At 42.8% G+C, this 19,476-nt stretch overlaps 1 protein-coding gene across 3 annotated transcripts in view; it reads left to right on the top strand.

Moving 5' to 3' along the window:
• LOC147438958 (bacterial hemolysin-like protein) overlaps window positions 1-18,974 on the top strand; it is a 66,952-nt gene extending 47,978 nt beyond the window's left edge. Inside the window, exons 4-9 of one of the 3 annotated variants that reach the window (XM_086484916.1) lie at window positions 3,707-3,863; window positions 4,301-4,429; window positions 4,513-4,599; window positions 4,847-4,891; window positions 18,248-18,386; window positions 18,561-18,974. In XM_086484916.1, the coding sequence (XP_086341042.1) occupies window positions 3,707-3,863; window positions 4,301-4,429; window positions 4,513-4,599; window positions 4,847-4,891; window positions 18,248-18,386; window positions 18,561-18,637 (634 nt within the window). In that variant the 3' untranslated portion in view covers window positions 18,638-18,974. Of the gene's footprint in view, window positions 1-3,706; window positions 3,864-4,300; window positions 4,430-4,512; window positions 4,600-4,846; window positions 4,902-18,247; window positions 18,450-18,560 lie in introns of those variants that run through there. The other 2 variants (XM_086484914.1, XM_086484915.1) reach the window with 2 other exon arrangements.
• Window positions 18,975-19,476: the final 502 nt, after the last annotated feature.

The raw sequence follows: 19,476 nt of genomic DNA, 5'->3' as shown, positions 1-19,476 counted from the left end.
GCACAAAGAAATTTTCCTCATCCTTCACATTACCAATCGTCACTTCCACATTTGGACAAGCCCCATACAACTCCCCTGATGAGTTATTTGCAGCTCTAATCATCCACCCATGATCTGTGTCTATTGGCCACTTACCCTTTATGTAAAGACTCTTGGACATAAGATTGATCTCAGAGCCATGATCTATCAATGTAACATATGGCTCCTCAAGATCACCCACCTTGACTAAGGTTTTTGTTGTAGCTCTTGCCTAATGACTTTTGGAGTAGTGGCTTTTATAGGAGGCTTCATCATCATCATCATCATCTGCAAATCGAGCATGTGCATCTCTTCGAGAAGATTGGTAGCATCCTTCCATATTTTCATCACAATCACTCTCTTGGACATGTATTCCATGTGCCTTAAGTGACTCCCCTTCACCCTCAGACTGTGGAGAAATAGACTCAGTGAGAGTTTGCCTCTTTCTTTTTATGATATCTATAATTTCTTCATGAAACTCGCGTTTAGAAATGCCAAGAACCTCACCCAAGGTATTGGGAGAGGCCTCCACACATACTCGGTATACCTTCACGAGGGAGACGGATCTCGTGTACACTGATGAGATATACAGGCAACCGATGCACTCAAGGGCCAGGGCGACCACTAGATGAGCTCACCCAGATTCTAACAGAGACGCTCCATGATGCAGCATCAGAGGCATATCCCCACAGCCAGCCTACACGCAGACGATCTGGGAGCATGCCTCAGAACAGTTGGTATGATGAGGAGTGTAAAGAGACGAGGAACAGATTACAGAGAGGTGCTCATGGGTACCACTACACATAGACAGTCACGGATTAACTTTCGCCGCCTAGTGCGACGAAAGAAGAGGGCTTACCTATCTCAATTAGAGCGTGATCTGTATCAGTTGTTTATGAGTCGGGACTCTAGTGAGACATGGAGGCTTTTCAATGAGCACACTCCACCGCCAGCCATCACTTCCACAGAGACATGGGGGGAATATGCTACATCTCTCTATACAGCATCGGGGCAGCACCCTTTGCCTGACCCTCCAGAGGCATGCCCAGAAACATGTACTTTCTTTACTGTTGAGAGGGTAAGGAAAGCCATTGACAGGATAAAGACAGGAAGAGCACAGGATCATGATGGTCTGGTAGCAAAGCACTTTATCCATGCCAGAGATATGCTTGCAGAGCCTCTTGCTATGATGTTTAATAGAGCCATGTATGAGGGTTTTCTTGAGACTTGGGAGTATGTCCACGATTGTGCCTATCTTCAAGTCGGGAGATCCTATGCTTCCTGGGAATTACCGCACCATCATGGTTTGTCACACTCTGGCTAGGCTATATGCATCAATTCTTGAGCATGAGTTGAGTGGATGGGCAGAGAGAGAGGGCATATGGGCAGCACGACAGGCAGGATTCAAGAGAGGTTTTTCCACTCTTGACCAAATTTTGACACTCAGAGCCATTATTGAGGAGGGTAGACACCATGGCAGGAGGATGTATTGTAGCTTTGTGGATTTCTGCAAAGCCTTTCATACAGTGCCATGAGCTAGACTCATACGCAGATTGCAAGACATGGGGGTGCCCACAGAGCTGATTTGGGGGATCTTAGCTTTATACAAGACAGTGGTAGGACAGGTACGCACTACTCAGGGCATGTCCGACATGGTTCACTCCACCGTTGGGGTGAAGCAGGGTTGTCCCCTATCTCCTACTCTCATATATGTAGATGAGTTTTCAGATTATGTACAGACAGAGAGTGATAGAGGAGCTCAGCTTGCAGGGACATGGATTTCGTTGCTATTATATGCTGATGATATTGTGCTGATCTCAGATTCTCCAGAGGGGATGCAACGTCATTTGGATGCATTGCATGTATTTGCACGGGATAGTGGATTGTCTGTGAACCTTGGTAAGACCAAGGTAATGGTGTTTAACACCACGGTGCAGTGGGTAAGGAGGTCCGCCCCCACTTTTACATATGGTCAAGAGACTGTGGAGTATGCATATACATACACTTATCTTGGGGCAGTTTTAGTGGTCTAGTATTTTCCCTGAGACGTGCAATAGATACGCAATTGACCAGAGCCTATGCAGCATTGGGGAGACTTGAGAGGATATGTTCGCAGGTTCAGTTCCAGGAACCTCGAACAAAGCTTTGGCTCTTTGACACTTTGGTCACTTCGGCCACTGCTCCTCCATTGGTAGTGGAGTCACTCACTCGATCAGTTTTATTTATGCATAGCACTTGGGCTCTCCCTAGAGATAGATATGCTCGATTAGCACTAGAGTCTTCGCGACAGCTGGCATTGCAGAGAGATGAATCATGTTGGTATGCAGAGATGGCATCTTGGTTTCAGTTACATGGCTTTAGCATGGATCGGCTACCCCCATTTCAGTACTCTTTGGATGCACCCTCCATCTCCCTCACTAGGACAGAGATTACCAGGCTCATCAGACAGGACTTGATTCAGTTGGATACGAAGAGGACATGGATACAGCCTACACATGAGCTAGGTACAAAGATGACTTTCTATAGAGAGCATCTTCTCCAGCTCACAGAGGATGGTTTTGTGATTAGACCAAGATACATGGATACTCATCTATCCCATGGGATACGATATTACGATGTGCTATTGGTCAGATACGCACATCCTCACATCAGCTAGAGATCGAGACAGGAAGATTTAGAGGAGTACCTGCTGAGTCCAGGATTTGTCTGGTGTGCCAGATAGAGCCCGAGACAGAGCTACCTTACATATGTCACTGCCGAGTATACTATGAGATACGAGGCCGCTTTCACCGTCTATTGAGAGAGGGTTTTGGGCCACTTTCTAGAGTCATGAGATACCAGGATCAGAGATGCCTTGGATTATACTTATTGGAGATTCACAAACACAGAGAGGACCTCCTGAAGAGGGGCACAATGAGAGAGATCCAGCGACAGCAGAAGATTACAGATTTCTTTCAGTCACAGATAGAGGAGTTCGAGCAGCCCCCACAGCATAGCAACACCAGAGGCACTAGAGGCATACTGCTTGATTGGGCGACAGAGTTGGGACGGTCCCGTCGCCCACGGATGAGGGGGCCCTCTCGACATCGACACAGATTGCGACAGAGGATCCATACCATACTGGTGCGACATAGGAGCCCTCCCGACAGAGTGCCTACCTTGGAGGACATTGAATCTCTATAGCCTTTTGGATACTGATGTATATGTATATGATGCCTCGATTGTCAGAGAGCTCCATTGTATCAGCCTTCACCTTACCCCTACCCACTATTTTCTTTTCAGTTCTTTGTACTTGTTGTACCCAGCCCTGGTATTAGATTCACCACATGTAACCTTTTGGTCTCATAGGTCATTTTGGCCTTTTGAAGACATTAATATTACATTTCATCTCTCTCTCTCTCTCTCTCTCTCTCTCTCTCTCTCTCTCTCTCTCTCTCTCTCTCTCTCTCTCTCTCTGTGTGTGTGTGTGTGTGTGTGTGTGTGTGTGTGTGTGCGCGCGCGCGCGCGCGTGTGTGGGCATACATGGTCTGACACTGCTATCCTTAATTATCCTTATTAAATTGCGCTTTAATGAAATTATCTTACCATATTTGTACTATTCTGGCTAGCAGTCCATTGTCAGTAGGTTTAGCAAGCTGAGGCTGCTATTAAACAGTACAGATCTTGAAAGAATCTTTGGATTTTGCAGAGCAGGATATAAGCTGGAGGCTGCTATTGAGCATTTCAAGTGCGATGTTTCTGAGAAGGTGGTGCTTGATGCAGGACTCTCAACTGGGGGTTTTACAGACTGTTTGCTTCAGTCGGGTGCAGCCTGTGTCTATGGCATTGATGTGGGTTATGGGCAGGTATTTTCTTATCACTAGCATGGTCTCACAGTATCTACTGTTAAGCTCTTGTGCATGATCTAGACTCTAGCCAGTTGGAGAATGTGATGCCTCACTGCCAAGTTTCATTACATGCCAGCTGTTTGTGACGGACTGCATCTGCAATCAGCATAGTGTAATTAGCATACTGATTAACTTCTGCAATTAGGATAATGTAATAAGCCGCACAAAGTTGTCAAGCTGTTATTTCTGTAAATACAGGGGTTTTCTTTCTTCTGAGGTTTGATTTCTAAGCTGCATATTTTGTTTGTCTATTTTGGCAAGCTGATTGCTTTTTATCTTGAATCATATCAAATTTCATCTTTGATCTCGAATGCTGTTGAATGAGCAATAGTTCTCTTGTTTGAAGCTTATGTTGGAAAAAATTTTGAGGACTCTCTTACTGTTGCCACCTTTAGGTAGCCGATAAAATCAGGACTGATAGAAGGGTTCATGTGCTCGAGAGAACCAATTTGCGGCACCTATCATCTTTGCCTCAACCTGTGGATATTGCAACACTTGACTTGTCTTTTATTTCTATTCTCACGGTAGCATCTTGTACTCTTTCCATTCATGCAGTTGACACAATCTGCAAAAATTAGATTGACACAGGTAACCTGAAACTTTTCAGGTGATGCCTGCTGTATCTGCCCTAATGAAGGAGAGCTCAACTTTAATTACACTGATCAAACCCCAGTTTGAGGCTCAAAGATCTCAGGTTTGTGAAATCTTGCATAAACATCGGCTCACAAGCATCACCAGACAATGTGTGCTAGCACAATGTGCCCTGCTGTCCTTTGGTATGCATAAGCACAGAAAAAAAGGGATTTATTAGCTTGATATGGCCACGGAAGAGTTGAGAGAGAGAAGGTAGCACAAGAGGCACAAAGCATGTTGGCAACGTGCTTGATTGAGCATCTTAATGCTGTGAACTGTTTCATCGATATTGTTGATTCCCCATGCAGGTCGGCAGCGGAGGCATCGTGAGAGATCCAGCTGTACATAAAGAGGTGAATCAATGTTAGCTACGTGTTTCCCAGTAAACATTCACCAAAAGGCCCTTGTGTTTAAGTTGCACCAGCTCTTGATTACTTTTAGCTGACCCCTTGTTGTTGTCAAAGGAATATTGCTCCTCATCTCCTTTTGAGGCGTTTCACTGGTCAAAAAGGTGTTTCCACGTACGTATAGAGAATGTAGAAAGATCAATATTGTGTTAAACAGGAGCATTGCGTCTCTGGAGCGACAATGGAAACTACAGACACCTTTGTATTACTGTATTCTCTTTTGTATGTATTGTGTTGCGATGACTGGATGGGGCACTGATGATTTGAGTGGGAATGTTGCCAGCACATGCTTTACCCACATTCCTTTTTGAATGAAAAAGGTTGTCCAGTAGGTGGAGGGCATGTCAGTACATGCTTTACTTTCCTCTATCCAGCTGGAAAAGTATCCTAGACTTTTGACTAAGATATGCGTCAGGCAAATATTGCTGACAAATGAGCTAATTTTAGACCCATTCCATGCCAAAAGCTTGCCATGATTTTCTTATCCGTGTTGTTTGTGTGTCATGAGACTGACAAACACTAACCTTATTTGTTGGTTTCCTTCCCTTGATTTTTATTTAATTTTTGGGACCCTCTTGTTGAAATTACAAATGCCTGGACATTGCATGGCCAGTGTGAAATGGTTGTTGAGCAAGAGTTTCACTCACAGGAGTCAAGGCCAGGGAGCCATGAGATACTGAAATCCGATCAATTAAAGACATTTAGGCCCCTCGGCAGGACTTTATAAGTTGGTGGATATTAGGAATCAAACCAAAAGGAGCAAGCTGGACACACAGCAGAAGGAGAGTAACTTGCAAGCCAGCTCAACATCTAGAAGGTCTCATGCGAAGAGCCCAAAATTGAGAGGGGAGGTGATTTTTGCTCATTAAGTGACTACAGTGTGTGTGTGAGTAGTGGGTGCAGGTGATCATAGCTTTAATGGAAAGCTTACCTTCTCCCTTGTCTCATGTAGCTCGATGATTTTCTCTCGTGCATCTCTCTCCCTTTGCACATCTGGTAATGCCCCACTAATTGGGCTACTCAAATGACCATGTACAATTCTGTGGGTTTTAAGTGCGTTTGCCAAGACAAGAGCCTTCTGAATACGAATCGAATTAGCTAATTGCTAATCTTGTCACAAAGTGATGATGTGGCATGACCACCCGAACAATCCCTTGCAAATAAAAGTGATTTTATAAATTGTTCCAACTTATGGGTTCCTTTCCGACGAGGCCCAAGGGACACATGACAGTTAAAATATGCCGGAAGACCAAATTGCGTAAAAGCTGCTGACGTGGCAAGCTATACGGATGTCCGCAAAACGTGCTGGTTGCTGACGTGGCACTGTGTATGGATTTCCGCGATTTGTGCTGGTAGCTTTTGGACCAGAAGCTTTTGAGACTTGAAGCTTTTCATGTACTACTTTTAGAAGGCCCGAAGTCTATAAATTGTAACTAGGGCCTCTCTGTCTCTCAGATTTGGATCGGAGCACCGAGCATAGAGGATTCTCAGACTTCGTACTTTGCTCAAGCATTAATATAAAAATAAATACCGAAAGGGGCTCAAGACTTTGGGGCAGATACCTCTAGGCAGGCAACTACACCGCGCTGTGTTGTCTCTCCCTCTCTCTATTGAAGTTCAGTGATTTTGAAGTTTCTATTCGTGTGTTGCTATTGCTTTTACGCTTGGAGTGTCCAAGCTTGTAACAGTGGTATCAAAGCTCAAAACGATTCTTCTTCTACAGAGGATCCGATCCTTTTTGCAGCACAAGCAGGGTTTTGTGCAAGAATCTTCGCGTCCCGATCCCGAACTTATTAGCCACTCCCACCCTTTGTCCATCGCGCATCGGACACGCTCCCGTCTTCATCGCTCTGTCTTAAAGGGCTTAAGCCATAAAGAACCCCAGATTACACATGGGTTCTCGTGGAGAATCTGACGGAGATAACACCTCTCAAGGGGAAGGCAAAGAAAAATTGAAATCTGGTGTGGGAACTCAAGAAAACAATGAAGATTTGTGCAAATTTTCGGCGGAGAAGTTTGCCAAAGCGGAGTACAAGCGTCAATTGCAGGTTGACACGTGTGAAAAGATTGCTCAAGTATTCTAGAGACTCGAGATTTGCGAAACACCTGAAGAATTACCCGATTTTGATGAGATTCACTTGAGATGGCGCGAGGCCATTGATTCTGCTCTCGAGTCAAGAGGAAAGCTGCACTCTTGAAAGAAGAGGAAATCGGTGAATTTCTCCGGTTATTTGGGCCAGAAGTCGAAGTTTTGAGGTGGCAAGCAGATCCAAGAAGCGTGCTGGTTTCGAGGATGACCCAGATTTTCTTCGTCTTCAGAGAGTTCCGATAGTTCATCGTCCTCTAGTTCCAAAGAGAACGAGAAAAGGCGGAAGAAGCGGAGAAAAAGCAAGAAAAGCAGATTTGTGAGAAGGTCTAGAAGGCATGAAAGGCCATCTAGCAACTCAGAGGAGGAGAGCTCGTCCTCTTCTGAAAGTGACCAGATGAGCAAGAAGACCAAGGAGTTCAAGGAAGGGGGTCAAGCCGTCAGGTTGGAGACGTTTTTAGGCTACCAGGACACCCATCGAGCCCTTGAGTTTGTACAACGGTTTGAGATTGCCTTCTCTGTAGGACGGTTCACAGAACACCATCTCTAAAATCAATTTAAAAAACCCCTTTGTTAATAAAATCCTATTAAAATTTTAAAATTTTGGCGTTAAAAAACCCATTCATTTAAACTCACGTGGTAACTTACATGTTTAAGAGGTGAACCCCCCAAGGATGCACGTTCATCAGAGGATTCCGAAGAAGAAAGGGGATCAGATGATAGTGCATTTCAGGGTTTCAATGATTGAGACAAGCGTGTCAATGGACAGGGGAAGCTAGTGAAGCTACTCACAGGTCCTAGGGCACAAGGAAAGAAAGGAAAAGGGAATTGGCTGGTAATAAGAGATTTCCCCACACCAAGGATAAGATTTTTGGAGCAAATCAGTATGATCTAGATGTGGATACTGCTTTTGCCAAGGTGCACGAGGCTCTTGAGAAGTCTGAAGCAAGGCATAAGAAGGCAGCGGACAAGCATCGGTGCGACTTCAAGCTGAGGGAAGATGATTGGGTGCTCTTATGGTTTGAGAAGACACGCCTAAGGAAATGAAAGGGAAAGGAGTGGCTTTTTCCAAAGCTAAGTATGTGGCATTATGGTCCTTTCCAAATTCAAGAGAAGATCATTGATGTATCCTTCAGATTGAAGTTGCCAGATACTTGGAAGATTCACAATGCGTTTCATGTGAGCGTGTTGAAACCTTTGAAGAGTGAGGTGTCAGGACTCGGTTGACAGGGAGCATGGGGAGCAACCTAATGTAGAAGAGAGCGAGGAGATTCTCGTTCTAGAATAGATACCGGCTCACAAGGAAAAGAAAGAGAAAAATAAAGTAAACGATGGTTCTTAGTCAAGAACTATCCAGCATTGGATGCGAAGTGGATGAGGAGGACCTAGGAGATACTACTCAAATACTGGAACTTTACCTTGAGACTTTCGGTCTAGCTTCGACTATTCTGAGAGATCTCGCAGATCAGCAGGGTTGAATATGGTGCAGATGGGACTGCACGAGAGGAGATCACTCTGCTCGTTTGTCACAGGTTACCCAGCTAGAATAAAGTCACTGAGTTTCTTTTGGATTTTAGGGATACTAACTGGTTGATAGTATTCTGTTGTATGACTTTATGAAAGTACTTTGACATGGGAATTCTTGAAATAATTTTGAGTTACGTGTGCTACATAGCACATGTTGTTCCCGCTTCGTTTCTCCTCTTTTCGGGCTGTTTTCACATCAAGTGCAACATTTACCATGGCTGACAACAACAGATGTGTTCAAGATGTTTCCTACTATGGACAGATTGGACGGGGACAATTACCCTATGTGGGCTTATATGATGCAACATGTTCTTGTGTCGAAGGGCGTCTGGAATATTGTGCAGGGCATTGATGTACGTTCTAATTGTGAGGATGTAGGTGATGTCGAGGATGTTGCAAGGATTGCTACAGTTAGAGTTGTTTTTCCTACAGTTGAGCAAGCTCGTTGGGATGTAAAAGATGCGCAGGCTCATGCATTGATTGCGTTGTCTGTGAAGCGCACTATCACTCCCCACATTCGTTCAACAAAATCTGTCAAACAGGCTTGTGATATTCTGGCTGGTCTTTATGCAAGTCGCAATGAGGCTAAAATCGCATTGTTGCGTAAAGAGCTGGAATCGAAGATTATGCATGAGGAAGATGATATGGACACTTCCCTTGCTGTTGTCAAGGATATCAATGAGCAACTTATTTCTGCAGGTGAAGTTATTTCAGACAGTTCCTTTGTGCAAACTATTCTTGATGCCTCGCAAGATTCTTACCAGACTTTTGCCAATACTTGGAGACTTATGACCCAATGAAATCGTGAAGTTGTCAAGTTTGATGCATTATGCACATTGCTGTTGCAAGAGTCGCTTTCGAGAAAAAACGAGACTAGACAACGTGCAGTTGAACAGGCCTTTATTGTTGCTCAAAGAAAAGGTGGTAACAATAATGCAGCCACTTCTCATGGTTCTTCTGCGAGTGGAAAATCACCTGCTCCTAATGCTTCTACGGGCAGCAATTCATCTAGGAATTCTGGTGATAAGGCAAAAAGAAGATGCGTTGCCATTATTGTAAAGCTAATGATCACGGATCAAATAGTGTCCTAAGTTGAAGACCAAAGAGGCAAAGAAGAAAGAGGGTGCTTCCAATGCAAATGCTAGCTCCACTACAAATGCAGCTATTGTTGAGTTTTCTGTGAAAGGAGACTGTGATGCTGATGTTGATGCAGAATGGGATTTTAGTGCAGACTGTACCTATAATCGTGCTGTCCATGATGCATGCATGTCAGTTGCTGCAGATTCACATGTGTGGTATTTTGACAGTGGTGCTACAAAGCACATTACCTCACATCGTGATTTGTTCACCTCTCTTGAGTCTGTCCCTCATGGGAATTCAGTTACTTGTGCCAACAATGTCTCTTATCCGGTTCAGGGAGTTGGAAAGATTGTGCTTACTACTACAAATGGCAATTCTTCCACGCTTGTTGATGCACTTTATGTACCTGGGATCAAGAAGAATCTTTTGTCTGTATTTGCACTTGCTAGACTTGGTCTTGTAGTCAAATTTGTGGATGAAAGATGTATTGTGCATGATCTCAGTTTTGGTGATGAAATTGTTGCTTCTGGCATTTTATGCGATGGGCTGTATAAGCTCACTTTGTATGACAAGTGGGGGCAGAATTTTGCAAATGTAGTTGTGGATTCAAAGGCTATTTCAGATGCAAAACTGTTGCATGCCGTTTTGGTCATCTGAATTTTGTCAGTTTGTTGCGTTTGCAGAAATCTGATATGGTTGCTTCTTTACCGCCTCTTGAAGCACGTGTCAAACATGTTTGTAAAGGCCGTATTTTGGGTGAGATGGACCGTTCTAAATTTCCAAAGGATGGTTCAGTTAGAGCCACATGCAGATTGTAGCTTGTGCATAGTGATGTTTGTGGGCCCATGCAAACTCCGTCCTTGGGCAATTACCTTTACTTCGTGACTTTCATTGATGATTACTCCAGGCATGCATGGGTATTTCCGCTTAAAGCGAAGTCCGAAGTTTTTATGTGCTTCAAACAATTTTTGGCTATGGCTGAAAATGTCTCGAAATGTATTATGGACACCCTCCGTTTCAATCGAGGGGAGGAGTATATGTCTCATGAATTTAATGCATTTCTGGCTAGTCGTGGGATAAAACACCAATGACAGTGCCTTATACGCCTCAGCAAAATGGCGTTGCTGAGAGGAAAAACAGGTCACTTACAAAAATGGCACGATGTATGGTCAAAAGTCAAGCTTTACCGCATTCGATTTGGCTTGAGGCCATCATGTGTGTCACTTATATACTTAACAGGTGTCCTACGAAAGCTTTGCAGTCTATTACTCCATATAGAAAGCCTTCTATTGAGCACATACATGTTTTTGGTTGTTTGGCGTATGCTTTGGTGCCACAAACACAGCACAGAAAATTGGTTAGTAAGGCTGTAAAATGTATTTTTGTTGGTTATAGTGCTGAAAGCAAAGGTTATAGGTTGTATCATCCACAAGCAAAGCGTATCTTGGTCTCACGGGATGTTGTGTTTGTGGAAGATTCTGTTCAACCCTTGCTGTCATATACTAAAGACACTAATGTCAGTTCATAGGACATTTATGACACTTTGTTACCTCTTTTCAGTGGTGGAAGTTCGTATGTAAATTCCAATGAGGCAAATGTACAACCTATGGGGGTTTCTGAAAATGTTACAGATCAGCCTATTACTGATGCAGATGTACATGATGTACTTGATGAGGAAATGGCTGAAAATGAGCAGGCTAGAGGTATACCAAAATGGCTGGTGCATACATTGCATGACAGTAAATTGGATGCACCGTTGTCTAGTTGCACTCGTTCAGGTTCTCGCCATGCATCTTATGCATGAAATTGTTATGCTTTCGCTGTGTCTAGCTTACATGATGTTGAGGAACCTCTGTCTTTTGATGAAGCACATAATTCAGAAAAGAATATGATGCACTTGTAGAAAATGACACATGGACTTTATGTGCTTTGCCTCCTAGCGAAAAGGCCATTGGTACGAAGTGGGTTTACAAGTTGAAATGCAAGCCGGATGGTGAGATTGATTGCTATAAGGCTCCACTTGTTGCAAAAGGTTATGCACAATAAAAAGGCATAGATTATGAAGAGACTTTTGCTTCCACTTGTCGTATGACTACTGTGCGTTTTCTATGTGCATTGGCAGCTCATTTTGGTTGGGATGTACATCAATCAAACATTATTACTGCTTTCTTGAATGGTGACACATTTGAGGAAGTTTATGTAACGCAGCCTCGCGGTTTTGTCAAGAAAGGAGAAGAGGATAAGGTGTGCAAATGTAACAAAGCTTTGTATGGGTTGAAGCAATCTCTTCGTGCTTGGTATGAGAGGTTGACACTCATTTGGTCAAACGAGGCTTTCGTAACAGACCAACAGAAAGCACATTGTTTGTAAAGCATGAGGGTAATGTACTTCTCATTGTGGTTCTTTATGTGGATGGTTTGCTGATAACTGGACCAAATGAGAGACATATTGCTGAATTTAAGGCTGATTTGAAGGCTACTTTCAAGATAAAAGATTTGGGGCTGTTGCATCATTACTTGGGTATACAATTTAAGAAGTGTGATGGTGGTATTGCCTTCATAGTCACAGGGGACACCCATTTTTGGGCTTCCCATCCCCACTTGCCGCCCCGCCCTCTTTTTTACATCAAAAATCCATTTGAGCCCCGTTCCCCGTCCCCACTTCTTGGGATGCATCCCTTGTGACTATGATTGCCTTGTGTCAGAAAAGTTACATAGAGACATTGCTATGTAAGTTTGGACTTGAGGATTGCAAACCTATTGCCACTCCCATGGAAACAGGTTTGAAATTGAGTCTTCATGATGCTGGTGATCCTACAGATGTCACTCTTTGGATGCCTCATTTATGTATGCAACACGAGGCCGGATATTCAGTTTGCAGTCTCACAGGTCACAGAGTTATGCATAGTTGAGTGTCTAAGCATTGGTAGGCTATCAAGAGGATTTTTCGCTTTTTGAGTGGTACTTTACATCTTGTCTTGTTTTATCCCAAGGGGGGATCATTGCCGCGGGACTTACGTACTTTTTCGGACTCAGATTGAGCTGGTTGTTTTGACACGCGAGTGTCCACAAGTGGTTTTTGTTTGTTTCATGCTTGGCAGTTCATGTATATCATGGTTGATCAAGAAGCAACCTATTGTGGCCACTTCGAGTTGTGAAGCTAAGTACAAGGCAGTCTTCATAGCTACGGTTGAGTGTGTATGGCTCAGACACCTTATGCCTGATTTGGGTGTTGGACAGGACACTGTCAACATTATCTACACTGAAAATCAGAGTTCATTGGCAGTTCGAGGAACCCAGTTTCTCATGCTCACACAAAGCACATTGAGGTGCATTACCACTATGTTAGGGAGAGGCTCTCAGCAGGAGAGCTCAGCTTGGCTTATGTGCCAACGCAGGACAACCTTGCAGATCTTTTCACAAAGGCATTGTCTCGTGAGAAGTTTGAAGCTTTTCGCAAAGCTTTGGGCTTACTCCCCTTTGTGGACTGATCATGTCCTCAGGACTGACACTTCCCTTTACTCTATGTGCCAGCTCTTGTTCACCGCATCACTCCAGGGAGGATTTGTTACCATACACATGTGGTAGTGATGTGTGTGAACACACTTAAGACCGCCGGGGCATTTTTTCTTTCTTTAGGAGGTTTTTTCTCTTGTGCATTGTATATACGCCCATCATTTTAGGGCTATCTATCTTTTTCCACTGCACACTAAGTTATACACTCTCGGTTGTGTGCCTTGAGCTCCCTTCGTCTTCTCCGAGCTGTGTGTGTTTTCGTGCAACCCTAATTCCAACAGTTAGGTGAAAAGAAATACCGAAAGGGTGCCAATCTTTGGGGCCTACAAGGTGTTGTTGTCTACTTGGGAGTGCTCTAGCTACCAAGTCGTGAACTCTTTTGAAGTGGTGAATTCTAGTTATGGCTTTATTTGTGAATTTACTTTGTGTCGTAGAGTACACGAAAAGTTAGACGATATAATTTGGGTGAAAGCCAAAGTTTACCGCCCTTTAGTAAGGCTACAGGCCGGTTTCATGGTTCCGTTGTGGAGACATCACTACTTTTTCCTCAAGAAGTGAGCCTTGGTCTATTTTGGGCGAAGACACAAAGCATAGGAACTTGGAATTCCACTATGGCTGACATGACGAATGACACTAGAGAAGAGGGTTCCTCTTCATAGGACAAATAGACTATTCCTACAGTGCATGAGGTTGGCGAAAGTTCACAGCCACCACTGTCTGTACCTACTATTGATGTGAATGTATCGCAAGCTCAAAGGACAATGACTGGGTAACTAGATGAGGATGTGTTTAGGAGACGGTTGGTAGCAGCTGTGAATGTGTTTACCCGGTTGATGCAGAATCCCAGGTTTATGGAGTTTCTGCAAGCTCCACCACTGTCAAAGTAGGCAAGGCAACATTCTCATCCAGTAGAGCCTGTTGAGGCTCATGGGCAGGTCCCAAATGTGACCCAACAGGTAGGGAGCATTCACATGTTGTGCAATCACTTGAGACTCCAAGGCAAACCCTTTTTGTCCATGAACAAGTGGCTAGGATGCCAATTTCTCAGGCTATACCAATTCAGCCAGCCACCTTTGAATCTCCAAATGTTGGTCTAAATGGACAAGGAACTACCTTCCAGGCTATGCATCAGGTATTTCCACCACCAATTGGTACATCGTGGGTATTTTGGAGGTGGATCTGTGTTTCAAAGCATGGCTGGTTATGCGCCTGAAAATCAGTAGTACATGCTAGGAACAATGTTTGGGGGTATGCAAGGCATGATGCCAAATCCTATATATGGTAATCTTGGCTTATAGTCAGGTTTCAGAGTACTTAGGGCTAGTGTGGGGTGCCATAGGGCAGTTTTGGTGTGGCTGGTTTTTCTAATCAGCAAGCAAATATAACGCCAGAAAGACAAAATGCGAATGGCCAGGGAGCAAAGATGATTCCAACCACTGTGCCCGTGTTGCAGACACTTCCCTTTGACAATTTGATAGCGCTTGACAAGCCGTAACTATGAAGGTGGTGCAACTATGAAGTTTGACACTTTCAGTGGTTTGAAGACAAGACGGATGCTCTTACCTTCCTCCAACAGTTTGATACTGCTTATGTAGGGGGGACTTTGTATAAAGGCTTCGAAGGTTCGGAAAGTTGCCACTTTCTTGAAAGGAAATGCACGTTCATGGTGGACGACCTTGTAGGTTGTTAGTGCAAGGACAGGCACCGGCCACTGGGTTTACTTCAAAAACATGTCTGCATCTGCTTGGCTGTCAAATGAGTTTAAAGTTAATGTTATGACAGATTGACACCAACTCATTGTGGCTACGTGCAAAAACTTAGAGGATTGTTCAAAGAAGAAGAAGAGGCCACCTAACTCAAATGACAAAGAGGACAAGAAAGGAAAGAAGCCCAAACCCATAGCTGGTTTTGTGCCAGATATGGTGGGGGATAGGCCAAATTCTGATGCAAGTGAGCTATGCAGAGCATGGAGTGAAGTCAAGGATCAAACAACGCTTATTTCTTTTATCTAGGTGCGAAGGAAAACTTTATCTCACCAAAGTTGGCTATCAAGCTGGGCATTAAAGCTCAAGAGATGGGGTACACAAGTGAAGCATGTTTGGCATGTCCTCGACATTGAAAGAATGTAGCTCTCATCATTGGAAATTGCATTTGAAAATTCAGTCATATATGGAAACAAAAGAAAAATATATCATGCCTTTGGAAGATTGCGATGCTTTGTGGAGAATCCCATGGATGTTCCATATACATGGAGTGTTGTATGTCTTCTCAACAAAAAGATCAGGGGCAAAACTCACATCTTGGATGTAAAGCTAAACGGAGAGTTTGTCCCTATTGTAGTAGCTTCTGCTATCATTTTTGTAATTAAGAATCATCTTTCTGCATACTTAATTTTTGCACTTGAGGTTTTAGATAATTGTTAGTTAAATTTATCTGCGTTAGATAAAGAAAGATCAACATTTTTGCAGGAGTTTAGTGATTGTTTCTCTGATTCATTACCGTCTCAGCTGTCGCCAAAGAGGCCCGAGGATCGTGCAATAGATTTGGTGCCAGGTTGTAGTCCACCAAATAGACCTCTCTATAGGGTTAGTGCGGCCCAACAGAAAGAGATTATGAGCCAAGTAGAGGACCTGTTAGAAAAAGGGCCGATTCAACCTAGTTCTTCACTATTTTGCTCTCTAGTGCTCTTTTAGTGCAGAAGAAAGATGGCTCCTGGCGCATGTATATTGATTACTGTGCGTTGAATAAGAATACCATTAAGATCGGGAGAGGGTGGCAATTTTCAGCAGGATAGATCTTAAGAGTGGATACCATTAGATTCGTATCAAGCCAGAGGATGTGCACAAGACTGCGTTTAGAACGACATTTTTCTATATGAGTTTCTGGGGATACCATTTGGTCTTACAAATGCTCCTGCTACGTTCAATAGGATGATGGATCGGATTTTCCGCCCACATCAAAAGTTTGTTGGCACATTCTTTGATGACATGATATTTTATTTGAAGAATGAGGAGGACCATTGTGTTTGGAGAGTTACGCAGTAACATGTTGCTCATCAAGGGCAAGAAAAGTGAATTCTTCTTGGAAGAGATTCACTTTCTAGGGCACATAGTGTCAAAGGATGGTGTCTGAATGGATCCTACCAAGGTTGAAGCAATCAAGACATGGCTAACTTTGAAGGTTGTGCATGATGTCCATAGCTTCTTGGGATTATGTTCTTATTATAGACGATTTATCCGAAATTGCTTCACCCCTACATGCTTTGCAGAAGAAAGGGATCGCTTTCAAATGGACTCAAAAAGAGATTTCAACTTTTAATCTCTTTAAGGAAAAGATGACTTTGGATCCAGTAATCGTTTTACCAGATCTGAGGAAGTCGTTTGTGGCCCAAGTGTCATGCTTGTGGCAATAGTATTGGTACAATATTAATGCAAGATGGTCGGGTAGTAGCCTATGAAAGCAGGATCTTGCAAGGGCCAAAAAAGACTATGCAAGTCTATGAGAAAGAGTTATTGGTTGTGATTCATGCGAAACATTACCCGCTAGTGCTGATTTGTTGTCCAAACAGATCATCAGACCTACTTTTTGACAAAGTCAAAGTTATCTGAAAAGCATATGCGATGGGCAAACATTCTGTGTATGTTCCACTTTTAGATTGTGCATGTGGAAGGCAAAAAGAATGTTGTGGCTGATGCATTGCCAAGAAAGCCACAAATTTCAATTGTGTCAATTCCTCATCATCATGAGCGTGATGCTATGAAGAAACAATATGCTACTGATGAAGATTTTGCAAGAATCTTTGAACAATTGTTAGAGTACTATCTCCTCAGGGATGGTTTTATGATGATGCATGGAAGACTATGTATCACTAGGCCATAGCGACGTAAGGTTATGGTAGAAAGTCATGTCCCAACATATGCGGAGCATCGTGGTATAAATGCGATAGTGAAAGCAGTTGAGACATTCTTGTATTGGTCTACTTTGAGGATGTTATTGTGCGAGCATGCATAATTTGCCCAGAAGTCAAGTTTGAGAGGCAAAAGGCACTAGGGTTGTTACAGCCATTGCCTATTCTCGATCAGCCATGGGAAAGTATTGCTATGGATCTTATCTTTGATCTTCCGAGAATGCAGACAGGGAATGATGGTATATGGACCATTATTTGGAGGTTCAGCAAACAGGCCCACTTTATTTCTGTCAGGAAGAAGATAAAATCTGATCAGATGGCACAATTGTTCATGTACAATGTGTTTTAAGTACCATGGTATGCCACAATCAATTGTTAGTGATCATGATCCTCGTATGACAAGTTTGTTATGGAGAGGTTTGTTTGATAACATGGGCACTACGCTTAAGTTTTTATCCTCATTTCATCCACAAATTGATGGAATGTCAGAAGAGGCTAATTCTATTGTCTTAGATCTGCTAATGTCAGACAATAAGGGCAAGTGGGAACAATAATTACTCATGCTTGAGTATGCATACAACAATACGGTGCATTTGTCAACAAGCAAGGCACCCTTTGAAATTGTTGAAGGGGGCAAAAAGGTTCCTCCCTCCCATTTTGCACACAAAGATTTTGAAGGAGATTGATATGTAGAAAATATGGATGGAATGCATAAGAAAATTAAGCTTGCCTTGGGGCAAAGCAGAAAAGGGTTGCTGATCGTCACCAGCGTGAACTCTTGTTTTCACTTGGTGATTAGGTTCTTTTGCGATTTGAAAAGGCAAGATTAAAGAAGATGAAGGGCAAGGAAAGGTTGTTTCCAAAGCTCAGCATGCGTTACTATGGGCCTTTCGCATTTTTTTGAACACTTAAACCCATCAAAACATTTGCACCTTAATGAGTACAGGAGTAGAGCAATAAGCATGCTTTCTGGTCTTGTTATGTTCACACCACAAAACATGGACTTTTCTGCGCCCTTGTTATCCATTTTTAAGCAATATAGCATTTGTCATTCACACGGCTACCACATATTACTTGAATTTTTAGTCAGTTTTCAGAAAACCGTAGTAACTTGAAAGTTTTATTGTCTTAAGAGTTTCTTTAGATACTCCGAAGGCATTAACTATGTGCATGTGGATGTGTGGCAGGTAATTGACAAAGTGGTTGCTGGGGTTGAGGGTCATGACTTTAGATGTGATGGATGGATAGAGTCTCCATTGAAGGGTGCTGATGGAAACATTGAATTTCTTGCATGTTTTAAGAGAGGAGCTCCCCTAACAAGTGAATGTAATAACTCATCTTTTGCTGAATGTGTAGTTTAGTTTGAAGAGTCTGACTCATTTTCTGCTAGTGCCAGTTTTGGTTTTATTCTTTGATTTTATATGCTAAAAGTGCTTACTCCGTCTGGTTTTCTGTGTTGATGGTCTGTCGGATTTTATATTCTACTGATTGAGGACGAAGTCAAGGTCATACGACTGTTCAGAAAGGATATGTACAAAAGTGTGGTTATGCAGCTTGCACAAATGAGATGTCTATGATATGGAGTACATGTAAGCAATGATGAGCTTGTTCCTGGTGTTAAGAGGAAGATGATAACTTGACCAAACATGGCTTGTCGTCCCTTGACAATCTTTGCAAGAATGCTCATATCTAAAGGTAGTCTTTGAACAGGATGTCATAGGTAGAGGATTCAATAAAACTATAAGAGCAGTATATGGTTTCTTAGGACGACTACTTTTGAGTCTATATTTTGAACTTCCCTCCAAAGGTGAATCTAGGCGCTTCTTAGATTCATCTAGGTATATATTCATAGCACACTAAACCCATATGCAATTTAAAATCTAACAATGAGAAATGAAGTACATTGACACCAGATGGGCTCTCTCTCTCTCTCTCTCTCTCTCTCTCTCTCTCTCTCTCTCTCTCTCTAGATAGTTACATTTCTTCTGTGTAGGGTGTAATATCTTTAGCCATTGACTAGAGGAATCATCTATAAATTTATTCATTTTCTCAAAAGTAGAGCATTAGCTGATGTAGTTATGTTAGAGATTTTATATGACAAAAAATATATATATTTTTTTAATGGCCCTCTTTTTTGAACTTGGCCTCCTTTGAGCAGAGAAGAGCTTCATTTTTGTCACATTTTATGTTGAAAGTTATCATCATTTGTAGTACCTTGTTCCATCCTCATGGGCTTTTAGAGCAATTTTCTAATAGCTTGGGAGGTTTGCTCACACTATTTTTGAGAGGATTGGAGTTCTTGCAGTGGCTCAATAACATTGGATGTTTAATATGAACCACGTATATTAGTTCTCCCAATGTCATGCACATGGGCTAGCTTGACTATGTTTTCCAAAAGCTTTAATATCACCATGTA

Source organism: Adiantum capillus-veneris, chromosome 16, assembly GCF_014529385.1.
Source record: "Adiantum capillus-veneris isolate H3 chromosome 16, ASM1452938v2, whole genome shotgun sequence".
NCBI lineage: Eukaryota > Viridiplantae > Streptophyta > Polypodiopsida > Polypodiales > Pteridaceae > Adiantum > Adiantum capillus-veneris.
The sequence above is the reverse complement of the archived record's forward strand: the minus strand, read 5'-3'. Positions and strand labels throughout refer to the sequence as shown.